Source organism: Quercus robur, chromosome 1, assembly GCF_932294415.1.
Source record: "Quercus robur chromosome 1, dhQueRobu3.1, whole genome shotgun sequence".
NCBI lineage: Eukaryota > Viridiplantae > Streptophyta > Magnoliopsida > Fagales > Fagaceae > Quercus > Quercus robur.
In genome coordinates this window covers 24,053,310-24,067,126 of record NC_065534.1, presented here as the reverse complement: position 1 = coordinate 24,067,126, position 13,817 = coordinate 24,053,310, and the positions used below count along the sequence as shown (strand labels likewise).

General features: G+C 37.6%; 1 protein-coding gene and 1 long non-coding RNA gene across 3 annotated transcripts in view; one reads left to right on the top strand and one right to left on the bottom strand.

Moving 5' to 3' along the window:
• LOC126726348 (uncharacterized) overlaps positions 1 to 13,016 on the top strand; it is a 67,658-nt gene extending 54,642 nt beyond the window's left edge. Inside the window, exon 10 of one of the 2 annotated variants that reach the window (XM_050431639.1) lies at positions 12,997 to 13,016. Coding sequence is in view for 1 of the 2 variants with exons in the window: in XM_050431657.1 (XP_050287614.1) it covers positions 1,087 to 1,224 (138 nt within the window). In the remaining variant the exon portion in view is untranslated. Of the gene's footprint in view, positions 1 to 1,086; positions 1,233 to 12,996 lie in introns of those variants that run through there. The other variant, XM_050431657.1, reaches the window with a different exon arrangement.
• Positions 3,488 to 5,811, bottom strand: LOC126726418 (uncharacterized). Its single transcript, XR_007655861.1, has 2 exons — positions 5,221 to 5,811; positions 3,488 to 3,652 (listed from the first exon to the last, which is right to left on the bottom strand). It is a non-coding gene; the product is annotated as an uncharacterized LOC126726418 (long non-coding RNA).
• Positions 13,017 to 13,817: the final 801 nt, after the last annotated feature.

The window sequence follows — 13,817 nt, the reverse complement described above, 5'->3', positions numbered from 1 at the left end:
TCTTTGCTGTTGTGTGCTTTAGTGTCAACTACTAACATATAATGCTTACTTGCTGTCAAGCACTTCCTTCTTGGATTTGTTATTTATTTAACTTTAACAATTTTTAAATGCATGAACATCTCTAGATCTAGCTTTTGATTTTTTTTTTAATTCATAATAAGTGGTGAACCGTGACTATTCAAATGGGCTGTTACATCCAAACGAAATAATGTTCATTTGATTAAACTACAATTATTCAACTTCCAACCCATGTTCCCTACTTTTTTTTTTTTGATGTTAACCCATGTTCTCTACTGCTGCCACTTTCTCCTTCATTCCCTCTCTCTCTCTTGTAGCTAAATATCTTCTGACATCTATTCACATATTTCTTTTATCTCATATGTTGTACTTCATTCTCTTTAGCAGGGGGGAAAAACTGTACTATGTTCTTATCATCTTATGATTATAACTACACTTCATCTATTTTAAATAGTTTTTTAAAAGAAAAAAAAATGCCACACGTGTTGCATGTGCTCACATCCAGTCAATTGTGATTAGGTTTGAAGTTTTTGTTAAGTTTTGCATTTACAATGCCCTTATTATCAGACCAATCAGTCGTTGCACATTTCTGAAGCATAATGTCGGTCTCTTCGATCCAAGCCCTTTAGGCTCTCCTCTCCTAGTATGGCATAATTTGCTCAAATCTAGATGGTCACTGCATTTGGGATGAATAGCACCAAATACTCCTAAACTTTCCAAGGGTTTCTCCCTGTTTCTTAATCATAGTAAATAGAAATCATGATGATTTCAAGGATTCCTCTCTTTCATGGCTTGAATGGACTATTGCGCTAGATTGCTCGTTGCCAGAATTAAAATTATAAACTATCTCTTATAATTGGGTCCATGATGCTGGATGAAGTCCCCCCCCCCAAAAAAAAAAAAAAAAAAGCTGCAACACTTATGTCGAATTTATAGTATGACAAAATGGAAACCAGGACTTTAATAGTCAAACTCAAATAATTACACCACTGTCTTGGAAGGTTGGCTGGTTACTCTCCCCATTTATCAATACTAGCATTTGAGTTGAACTGTTATTTCTTATTTCAGGTCAAGAAAATTTTTCCTTTTGGCTTCTACAACTTGCTTGTGGTGCCTCCTGTGTTGGCAATTATGAATGTGTTTTGGTTTTGGAAGATTGTCAAGGGTTTATTAAAAACTCTTTCTAAAGCAAGACACAAGCATTGAGCAGGCAATTTTCCTGCTGTGAGTACCTTCTGGTGAGTTAATTGATTGAAATTAGATGTTTTTTTTTTTTTTTTTTTGGTTCTTTTTTATTGTTTGGGATAGACCAAAATTATATTGTTGTGAACTGTATAAAAAAGATGAGCTCAAATATGAATGGTTTTAGAGTTATTTCTTGTTATTTTTGTTAGTGTATAGCTTAGATTAGTTTAGCCCATTGGGTTTAGCCCAGTATACTGTACTTATAGTTTACTCCTATTACTTGTTCTACGCACATACCTAGCCTATATAAGGCTCTCTATTGTACATTATTATTCACACACATCAATATAAAGACTATTCAGTCTTTCTCTCATACTTTATATTGTTAACATGGTATCAAAGTCATTCCTCTGACTTTTTGGTTCCTATGGACATTTCCGGCGTTCTTCCGCTGCCCTCGCCTTCATCCAGTAGTCACTGTTAGAAGCGAGTCACCGCCGTCATGCCCACAGCCCCTGCAACTCTCGGATTTCATCGTTCTGCTCATCCAACTATCAAAGCAAAGGCATAGAGTGACAGAATAGCCAATCCCGAGCAAAACCCAACCAAGAACGGCCAAAAACCACCTCACACATGCCCCCACGCATCGGTTGAAGTTTCTGCCTCACGAGCACGCGCTGTCCGTATCTCTCATGCACCCACGCGCCAGGACACACGACCTCCACGCTCTCCCACACGCCCCACGCGCCTGCTTCGTTTCACGTACTGCCACATCAGCCCTAAGGTGACGTCACACTGCCACGTTAGCACACGTTAGCCGTTGACTGTTGACTTTGACCAGACCGTTGACTTTGACTTTGACCAAGTCAAAAATTTTCAACAAGACCTGTCTTGCTTAGTTTTTTGCGTAGATTCCGATTTTGGGCTCCGTTTCTGTATTTGAGGTCTCTAAATCTCACTTTTTGGTTATTTTCTTTATTATGGCTCAACAAAATGAACGAGATATCATACGTTCTATCACCATTATGTTGGATGGTCCTACTAGCTATCACACATGGTCTCAGAATATGACTGTATTTCTCAAGGCTCGTAAAATGTGGAGATATGTGACTGGTTCAATTCCTAAGCCAGTACCAAACCCTAAGTCCAAAGCCACAACTGCTGAAGAGTCTTCCAAGACTGCTGTTACAACAAATGATTATGAAGAACGCCTAGAGGAATGAGAGAGTATTTAGAGTAAGATCTTGTCTTGGTTTATCAACACCTCTATACCCTCCATTCATAATCTTCTTCCTCGTCTTGAAAATGTTGAGGTTGCTTGGAAATTTTTGGCCGATCGTTATAATTGCACTAATGATTCAAGCTTGGAGTTCCACATTGAATCAAAACTTTATCAAATGCGCCAAGAGACAGGTCAGTCTATTTCTGATTTTTATTCTCAGACTTCTTCTATGGAGGAACAACTCTTTGCTGCAAATCCTCCACTGGTGTGTTCTAAGGACATTGAGCTCTTTGTCAAATATCGGGATCGCCGTAAATTTATGCACTTCATGATGGGTTTACGTGAGGATTTTGAGCCTACTAGGGCTTCTCTGCTTAGTCGATCTCCTACTCCTTCTCTTGATACTGCAGTCACTACAACAAAATGTATTTTCAGTGACGAAAAAATTCGTCACTAAAAGTCCAGTTTTTCGTCACTAAGGACCTTTAGTGACGAAACTCATTTCGTCACTGTAGCCCCGTCACTAAAAGCCCTAGTGACGAAAAATTTTGTCACTAAAAGTCCGATTTGATTTTTTTTTTTTTTTTTTAAATTTTTAGTGACGAAAACGTTTCGTCACTAAATGTTTTCCTCACTAAAAACACTATTCAGTGACGAAAATATTTCGTCACTAAAAATACTTTAGTTTACTAAATCATATTTAGTGACGAATAATTTCGTCACTAAAACTATGTTTGGGTACATATAGTGACAAAAAAATTCGTCACTAAAACTATTTTTAAGAAAATCCAGGCATATATAGTGACGAAAATTTTCGTCACTAAAACAATTTCTTACAAAATTTTGCTATATTTAGTGACGAAATTTTCGTCACTAAAACAATTTTTTGTTGTTATATTTGTGACGAAAAGATTCGTCACTAAAACTTATTTTCTATTTTTATTTTTTTTATGGCTTTGATATTAACCTGTAACCTGTCATTACATTATTAAAACCTCACATTTGAATTACACATTTATTTCAACGACACATTTATAAAAAAAGATCCATACATTCCACAAGTAAAAAATAAAACAAGTATCCAATTCAAACTCCTTCCATACAATAATTGTTTGCAATATATACAATAACTCTACCTAAACCCTATTTTAGAACTAACGGAAGATGTTCTCATATGTCTTCAAGTAATGCCAAAAGTAAATCCCCTAAAAGCCACCAATAAGAAATCTGCACAAATATAAAAACAATAATTCGTTAAAATTGTAAAGTGAAAACATTATCTATGTTATAAGAAACATTTCTAACAATGCATTAAGAGTAACCACACCAATAAATTAAAATCACAACTCCTAATGTATAGCAATAAACGCAAGTGCACCCATGACATTCAACTAGGTGCCCCCTGATAACACATCCCAATATTATGTCTACATCCACATTGCTAAAATCAAAGCTCTCAAAGCAAACGAATCTAGAGTATTCAACATTTCTTTAAATGGGGAGTTATGGGGTGGACCTTTTATTCCTAAGTACCTGCACACGACTACTGTATACAGCCCTTTAGCCTTGAAAGGGGGAAAATTTGAGTCTGCTCTCTGTAAAATTGAACAATCAACTCTTCCACCACTCATCAATGCCATTGAGGTTTACACGGTTGTAGAGCTCTTACAATCTCAAACAGACCAACAAGATGGTAAGTTATTCACAATGCATTATTTTTCTTTACTAAGGTTTTTAGTTTGTCCTAATATTCTTGATCTCAATTTTTAATAATTTCTTGTATGCATTCAAAACATTAGTTGATGCGATCAAGAACATCAAGACAATCTATGGAGTAACAAGAAATTGGCAAGGCAATCCATATGCCCCTACAGCGTATGTGTGGGATGGATTAAACTGTACCTATAATGCTTTTGAATCTCCTACAATCACATCACTGTATGTATATGCCTTCAAATAAGCTAAAGAACTATCTTAGTACAATCTATCATGTTAGAATAACTGAAAATTTTCTATTAATTAGGAACTTGTCATCAAGTGGATTGGCTGGGCAAATTGCTCCTTACATATCCAATCTCACAATGATACAGTAGTTGTAAGTATCGAAATCACACACAATCAATTTATTTTTATGTAAGAGGGTAAAAAGGACCAATATTTAATCCCCATTTATTATTACAATAATAAATTTTTAATTGAATTGCTCATTTCAGGGATCTATCAAATATTAGCTTAACAGGACCAGTTTCTAATTTTCTATCAAATTTGCAATCATTGAGGGTCCTGTAAGTTATATGGATCTAGGAAAATTATTTCAAAACTTTTATTTGAAAAGGGGATCATATTTTCTCAACCTTTGCAGAAACTTAGAAAGAAACAACCTGAGTGGCTCACTTCCTGCTATATTAATACTTAAATAAATATTCATTGCACACACAAACATACACTCCCAATATGTATTTAAACGACCTTATAACACCATGCAAGCCACCCGCTTGCTCCAACACAACAACCCACCACAAAACAAATTTCCAACATCACATTTAGCTATACACAACACATAAATTGGAAACTCAAGCATGTAACTTCCACATAAAAATTGACCAACTAATGAATGATAGCTATCATAGTAAAATTGGTTCAAGCAAATTGTTTCTTTTTCATAGTTCCCAACAATAAAAAAATAAACACAATAAAAACAATCACTAATCTTAAATATTAAATCTATAAATATTGTTTTTTTTAATTAAAATAAATAAATAAATAAAAAGAAACAGAGAAGTTAGGGGGCTTACACGCAAGAGTCTGAATGGTTGTCGGAACCATTGCAAATGGGTTTGTAAAGGCGTTGGTAGCCGGAACCGTCGCGAATGGGTTCGAAAAGGTTGGGGTTGTGGTTATCGATGACGGTTTTCTTCAAATCGGCGACGGATTTCTTCAAACCGTTGCGATCGAAGCTAAAGCATCGCCGGCGGTGACGACTTTGAAACCGTCACGAATGGGTTCGAAAAGGTTGGGGTTGTGGTTATTGGCGACGGCTTCTTCAAATCGGCGACGGATTTCTTTAAATCTTCGCTAATGGGTTCGAAAAGGTTGGGGTTGTGGTTATCGGCGACGGTTTTCTTCAAATTGGCGACGGCTTCTTCAAATCGGCGACGGTTTCTTCAAATCGGCGACGGATTTCTTCAAACCGTCGTAATTGAAGCTGAAGCATCACTAGCGTCTGAATCGTCGCGATCGGGAGTTGAAGCATCGCCAGCGTCTGAGGTGAGGATGGATCGGCGATGGCAATGGAGTTTTTGGTGAGAAGTGCAGGAGCAAATAGTTTTCGGTGAGAAGTGTAGGAGCAAATAGTTTTCAGCGTGTGTTTTTTGTGAGAGAGTGAGGAAGTGAAATAAAATAAAAAGGGGCTGAACTTATTTTTAATGTAAAACTTATTGTGACGACTTATATTTCGTCACTATAAGATATCTTTAGCGACGAAAATTAGCTTCGTCACTAATAATAATACTAATTTTTATGATTTTTTTTTAAGTGATGACTTATTTTCGTCACTATTTGTGTCTTTCAGTGATGAAATGGGTTTTGTCACTAATAGTATTCTTATCAGCACTTTTAGTGATGAAAGTTTTCATCACAAAAAACTTAAACTTTTAGCAACGAAATAATTCGTCGCTATAGATGAATTTAGTTTGGCGCCTTTAGTTCAACCCAACATATAGTGACGAAATTTATTTTTCGTCACTAAATGTTACTAATTTTTTTTTATATTTAGTGACAAAATGTAAATTTCGTCACTAAATGGTACTTTTTAGTGACGAAAAAATTTTCCTCACTAAAATTTATCGTTGAAAATACATTTTGTTGTAGTGAGTAAAGGAGCTCATTTTTTAGGAGAATTGTCGGCCTACTTATCACATGTCATCATCTGATCATGTATTGGCTACACCCTCTCTACAGCCTCCCATTGTTGCATTCACTGCTCCTCCACAAATAAACTCCGGACGTCCCACCTCTTAGTCTTCCAAAGGTACTTACTGCAAGTTTTGCCGTGCCAAAGGCCATGACATCTCTGTTTGTCGCAAACTACAGAAATTTGTGCAAGAGCTGAATAAAGCTTCTCTTCCTCAGGCAACTGTTGTATGTCCTTTTGATCCATCAGTTCCTATAGGTCCATCTTTGGCTTCCTCACTTACTACGACTGATATTGAGGCAGTTGTTCAACAGGTTTTATCCCGCACTTCCACTACCCTTTCTGTCATCTCAAGTAAACAACCTTGGTTTTTTGATACTGCATGTTGTAACCATATGACTCCTGATGAATCCCAATTTTCTGATAAGGCACCCTTAAAACATCCAATCACCATTTACACTGCTGATGGAACTCCTATGCTTGTTAGTCATAAAGGAACAATCTCTTCTCCTTGTTTATCCCTTAGTGACACTTTTCATATTCCAAAGTTATCTCTCAATTTGCTTTCTGTTGGTCAACTTTGTGAATTAGGCGTAGATCTTCTATTTACTAATCATGGTGTGGATGTGCAGGATCCCCAGACGGGTCAAGTGCTTGGGACAAGCCGTAAGGTTGGTCGTATGTTTGAGGTTCATGACTTGAAGATTCCTTCACAAGTTGTTTCTGCAGCTGCTACCACTGCCACCTCCTCACTTGATCTATGGCATGCTTGTCTTGGTCATCCATCCTTATCTCGTCTTCAGTTGTTAGCTTCTCAAGGTCATTTAGGTTCAGTTCAGTTTCAAAAATTTGATTGTACTTCTTGTCATTTTGGCAAACAAACAAAATTGTCCTTTAATAAAAGTGACTCCTTTTCTTCTGCCCCTTTTGATCTTATACATTTTGATATTTGGGGTCCTGCACTTGTTCTCACTGAGGGGGGATTTAAATATTTTGTCATATTTGTGGATGATTTTTCTCAATATACTTGGATTTATCTGCTTCACCAAAGGTCTGAACTTGTGTCTATTTACCAAACATTTCATAAAATGATTGAAACACAGTTCAATCACATCGTTAAAGTCTTTCGATCAGATAATGCTCAAGAATATAATGATAAATCCTTCCTATCTTTTTTAGACAGTCATGGTACCCTTCCTCAGCGGTCTTTTCCTTACACCTTTCAACAAAATGGTCGTGCAGAACGAAAACATCGTCACATTTATTATGTTGTCTGCACCCTTCTCATTTCTGCCTCTCTTCCTGAGCTCTTTTGGGGTGAGGCCGCACCCACCGCTGTATACACCGTTAATCGTATTCTTTCACCAACTACATACAACAAATCACCATTTAAGCTTCTTTATGGTCAAACTCCTGACTACTCCTCTCTTCAGGTTTTTGGTTGTGCTTACTTTGTCTCTCTTCCTCTTCATGAACGAACAAAGCTCCAGCCTTGTACTCATCTCTATTGTTTCCTTGGTTATGGTGTATCTCAAAAGGGGTTTCGCTGCTATGATCTCATTTCTCATCGTCTTTGTGTCTCCCGTCATATTGAGTTTTGGGAACATCGTCCTCTCACGAGTCTTCAGCAATTTCCTGCGTCCTCTTCCTCGGAGTCTCCCGTTTTTACTGATCTTTTCCTCTCTCTCTATCCTAAACTTATGGAGGATTCTTCAACATCGACTGCCTCTCCAAACGACTCATCTCCGGTTCTGTCCCCGGCATATGACCCGCCTATCTTGGATCTTGTGGCACCATCCTCTCCTGAGTCTCCTGTTGGTTCTGAACTTCGTCGTTCCATTCGGATAAACATTCCTCCCCCTTATCTCACTGATTATCATTGCTATTTTGCTCTTGCCACCCTTTATGAACCTTACACCTATCGTGAGGTCCATATTGATCCTCTTTGGCAGCAAGCTATGAACGAAGAACTAGATGCCCTTCATAAGAATAACACTTGGGATATGGTTGATTTGTCTCCTGGTCAATCTGTAGTAGGTTGTAGATGGGTTTACAAGATCAAAACCAAGGTTGATGGATCTGTTGAACGATACAAGGCTCGCCTAGTTGCCAAGGACTTTACTCAGTAGTATGATATTGACTATGAGGAAACATTTGCTCCTATTGCTCGCCTTACATCTGTCAGATGTCTCATTGCTGTGGCTGCTATTCGCTGTTGGCCTCTTTATCAAATGGATGTGCAGAATTTTTTCCTCAATGGAGACCTCCATGAAGAAGTGTACATGCAACCACCCCCTAGCTATCCACACTCAGGCAGTCAAGTTTGCCGCCTTCGCTGTGCTCTTTATGGCCTCAAGCAGGCTCCTTGAGCTTGGTTTGAAAAGTTTAGCTCTGTTGTTGCTCAGTAGAGTTTCACTTCGAGTCCTCATGACACTACTCTCTTTGTTCAAAGATCCTCTGCTGGTATCACTCTTATTCTTCTTTATTGTTAGGACATATGTGTTTCACTTGTTAGGAATATATGTCACTACTTTATGTAATTGGCTTATCTTTTAACAAAACGCACTTTACTTGTATTTGGGTAGATTTAGGATGTGTTTAAATACTTCAAGAAACCATATTTCAAGATCAAATGTTGAAACCTTCAAGTCTGTCCAAGAAAACAAGTTGATAGTACAAATTTATTAAAGCTTGACAGCTGGCTCGACAGCTGCATCTATCGAGCTTAAGAAAGCTGTTTCAAAGACTGGTGTGCTCAACACCTGCTCGACACCTCCTATCTGTCGAGGTTTAAGAATTTCATAATTCTAATATGATTTTCTTGGGATCCGTGAATATGTCTTTGGGCTTTCTTTTCTCCGAACCCTAGACATATAAAAGGATTGTTTTAAGGGTCGTCAAACAGTTCACAAGTTACACAAGTATTGAGCAAACTCTGTTCAAGCAAATTGTGACCGAAGACAAAGTTCTTGCCCTAGTTCATCTCTTTCTCTTGAAGAAGTTGCTGTGTATGTGTACCGTAGGGTTTTGTGACCAAGCATCTTCTTGATCTTCATCGTGTGGATGAACTGAAGAACTTTGCAACCAACAATCTTCTTAGTTGGTGATTGAAGTCACGTACTGGGATCTGCGCAATTGGTTAGTCTCGTACTTGGGAGTCGTGCATCAGAAAGGGGAACTGTCACTACAGAACAAGTTTAATTGGGTATTGGGGTAAGGGTTCAACTGTAAGTTGGTAAGGTACTTGGGATTCCTTTACTTGTAACCGCTTGTTGTGATAATAGTGGAGTTTCGGGAGTGGTGACCTGAAAATCACCTGATGGGGTTTTTGCCGTTAGGTTTTTCCCATTCGTAAACAAATCACCGTGTTATTTATTTTCTGCTGCATAATTAGTTTATTAATGATTTGTTTGTGCTACCACGTTTTTGCATGATAAATCGATTAATTAATAACTTTGCTAATTAATTAATTAATTTCTATCACAATGGGTCATTCAGTTTGTGGCCTATCATTTATGTTGATGACATGATTATTACTGGAGATGATTCTGTAGGTATCCGCTCTCTTCAACACTTCCTTAGTCAGCATTTTGAGATGAAAGATCTAGGCACTCTCAGTTATTTTCTTGGGCTTGAGGTTACCTCATCCTCTGATGGATATTATCTTTCCCAGGCTAAATATGCTTCTGATCTTCTCTCTAAAGTCGATATCACCGACAACAAGACTGTTTCCACTCCTTTAGAATATAATGCAAAGCTCACACCCTTGGATGGTGAACCTATATTCGATGCTACTCGCTATCGTCAGTTGGTTGGCAGTTTGATCTATCTCACTATTACTCGTCCGGATATTTCACATGCCGTGGGTATTGTTAGTAAGTTCATGGATGCCCCTCGTTCTGTCCACTATGCTACTGTTTTTCGGATTCTCCGATATGTCAAAGACATACTTTATCATGGTCTACATTACTCCTCTCGATCTTCTCTCGAGCTTCATGCTTATTCAGATGCTGACTGGGCAGGTGATCCGACTGATTGATGTTCTATCACAGGTTTCTGTTTCCTGTTAGGTACTTCTCTTGTCTCGTGGCGTAGTAAGAAGCAGGATGTGGTTTCCCGTTCCAGTACTGAGGCTGAGTATCGTGCCCTTGCTGACAACACTTGCGAGCTTGTCTAGCTTCGCTGGCTCTTGGTTGACATGGATGCTCCACAGCCCACTGCCACTCCTCTTTATTGTGACAATCGTAGTGCTATCTACATTGCTCATAATGATGTCTTCCATGAACGCACCAAGCACATTGAGATCGACTGCCACATTACTCGCCAGCATCTTAAGAAAGGAAATCTCAAGTTGTTCTCCATCTCCTATGCTAACCAGCCTGCTGATATCTTCACCAAGACTCACCCGCCTGGTCGTCTTCGAGATCTTATATCCAAACTCCAGTTGGCTTCCTCCTTGTCACCTCGAGTTTGAGGGGGGATGTTAGTGTATAGCTTAGACTAGTTTAGCCCATTGGGCTTAGCCCAGTATACTGTACTTGTAGTTTACTCCTATTACTTGTTCTACACACATACCTAGCCTATATAAGGCTCTTTATTGTATATTATTATTCACACACATCAATATACAAGTTATTCAGTCTTTCTCTCACACTTCATATTGTTAACAATTAAATTTTCTTAGGGTCTAAATTACCTTGAAATTTTTTTATTAGTCTAAATTATCAACGCATTGTATTGTAAAACTTATTATAAAATACCACGTGGTCTTACCTCCAATAATGATCACTCTTCCACATTCATGTCCATCATACTGCAATTGCATCTTGCATCATTCTGTGAACTTCACTAAGAGCATTTTGCAAAACTAATTCTACACTGATCAGAACAGCTTGCTTACATTTAAAATAGAAAAAAAATCTAATGCACAAGTTAAGCCCCCCAAAGGAAGGAGAGAGAGAAGGCTTTGAAAAGGTATCATTGAAGCACATATCTAAATCATGAAGGAGGAGGCATAGCAAGTTGTGCTACTGAATCAGTCTAGGAGAAATGACCAATGTGAGAAATGACACGTTAAAATTTAATTCCATCAATCTTAAAAAATTTCTAATTATTCCTTGCAAAAAAAACTTTGGTGATGCAATGCTTCGATTTTCTTCAACCTTATGAAAACACCAAACTCAAGCCTTGCTCTTGTTTGTGTTGTTTTCTTGGTTATGACATTGAATACAAGGGATGTAGATGTTTCAATCATTTTTCTCGCAAGCTACATATTTCTCAACTTGTGAATTTTTTAGAAAACACGTGTTTCTCCAACCTATTCAAGTGCCATTTGCCCTTTACTTCTCCTCTCCTTAAAATCCTCATGTTGGTATTTTTCTTGAAAATTGTCCCTTTCCTGAAAAAATTCTTTCTGCCACTATGCCCTTTCCAGCATCTCCCAGCACATCAGTTATGAGGATTCTCATAGCTCCTATGTTTCATCTTGTCCTACTCGAGTAAGAGCATCTCCTCGCTATCTTACTTAATATTATTGCTATTATGCCCTTACTACACTTCAAATCCCACTCCTACCATGAGGTTTTCCCCTAATCCTTTATGATAGACTGCTATAATAGAAGAACTCATGCTTTTCTTCAAAATTGAACTTGGCATCTTGTTGAGTTGGCTCTAAAAAGTTTGTAGTTGGTTATAAATGGTTTTACAATATCAAAAAACTCGATTTGATAGTACAATAGACAGGTATAAAGCTTGTCTTATGGCTCAAGATTTCACCCAGAAGTATGGCATATATTGTGAAGAGACATTATTTGCCCCTATTACTCAACTTACATGCGCTTGTTCCCTCCTTGTTATTACTGCTATCTGTTATTAGTTTCTCTTTCAGATGGATGTTAAAAATGCATTCCTTAATTTTAATGGCAATGTTATAGAAGCAATCTACATGCAGCCTCCACCTAGTTTAGAGCACCCACTGCACATCGTCTATTGTCTTCAAAAAGCTCTTTATGGCCTTAAAGAAGCCCCTTAGGCTTGGTTTACCAAGTTCAATACTACAATTTCACACCTGGCTTCTCCTCCAATCCTTATGACTCTGTCCTCCTTCTTCATCTCTCAAATAAGGTCTCTTGCTTTTATATGTCAAGAGACTCAAAACATTTACATATCCACTGCTTCGAACAGTAGTATCTTGGCACTCATAGCTATTTCTTCAGTTTTGAGTTCACTTCTTCTAATGATACCCACGATCTCTTTCAAGCAAAATGTGCCTGATCATCCCTCATGTGGGTCTCATTGGTTATGAAAGCTTTCTGGGATGCCTTTTAAATCCAATACCAAGCTTCATGCCACGAACGGCGAGCCACTTCTTGATACTGACCTCTACAGACAATTAGTTGGTAGTCTTGTATACATGATTGTTACTTGTCTTTATATTTCACATTATGTGTACCTTCTCTTTTTTTTCTTTTTCTTTTTTGAGAGGAAAACATAATGTGTACCTTGATAGTCAATTGATGTCTACTCCGTGCTTTGTTCACTATGTTGTTGTTCTCAGCATCCTACACTCTCAAGGACACGTCCATGGGATTTTCTTCCCCTCAGGCCAGCTCTACTAATGATTTAGTCTTACTTACGTGCCTATTCTGATGTTGACTAGGTAGGCAACCCCACTGATTGTTACAGCCACCCACTGGATATTGCTTGCTATGTCATGCATTCAACCACAAGACAATTTGATGTTGCTTAATCCAGTACTGAGGCTAAATATTGTACTTTGGCTGGCATCACTACTGAAATCATCTGGTTGTGTTCTCTTCTCGAGGACATGGGAGTCACTATTTTTCCTATCACTTCAGTTTATTGTGATAATCATATCGCTATTAAGTTTATTTACAATGATGTCTTCCCTGAATAGACAAAAAATAATTAGATTGATTGACACTTTATCATCATCTTCTTCTTCTTCAAGTTTTTCTCCTAGTTCAACTTGTCTCTTTTGATTAACAGCTTGTCGATAGTTTCAGCATGTCCCTTTCTCCTAGTTGCTTCTGCATGCTTCTCATATAGAATTTGGGAGAAATATTAGATCTATTAGGGCCCCGGGCAGGCTTGTTGTAAGGCTCAAGACTCATATTAGATCTACTATGATTATAACAGGGTTAGGCTAGTGGCGGCTCTAAAAAGTTTTTTCAGGGTGGTTATTAAAAACACTTAATTTTAAAAAATTTATCAATAATAATACTTGAATATATTAACATCACAAAATAAAAACATATTCATATACATAAAGTTTTAAAGTTTTCTTTTACAAGTTTTCAAATTTTAAAATTGTTGTGTGATATGATAGTTTCATTATTAATATTATCAGCTATATCTTTTTTAATATACACAACCAAGCAATTATTAAGCGACTGATCTCCCTTTTTTTTTTTTTTGAGAGAGTACTGATCTCCTATTTAATTGTTAACATATTGCCTA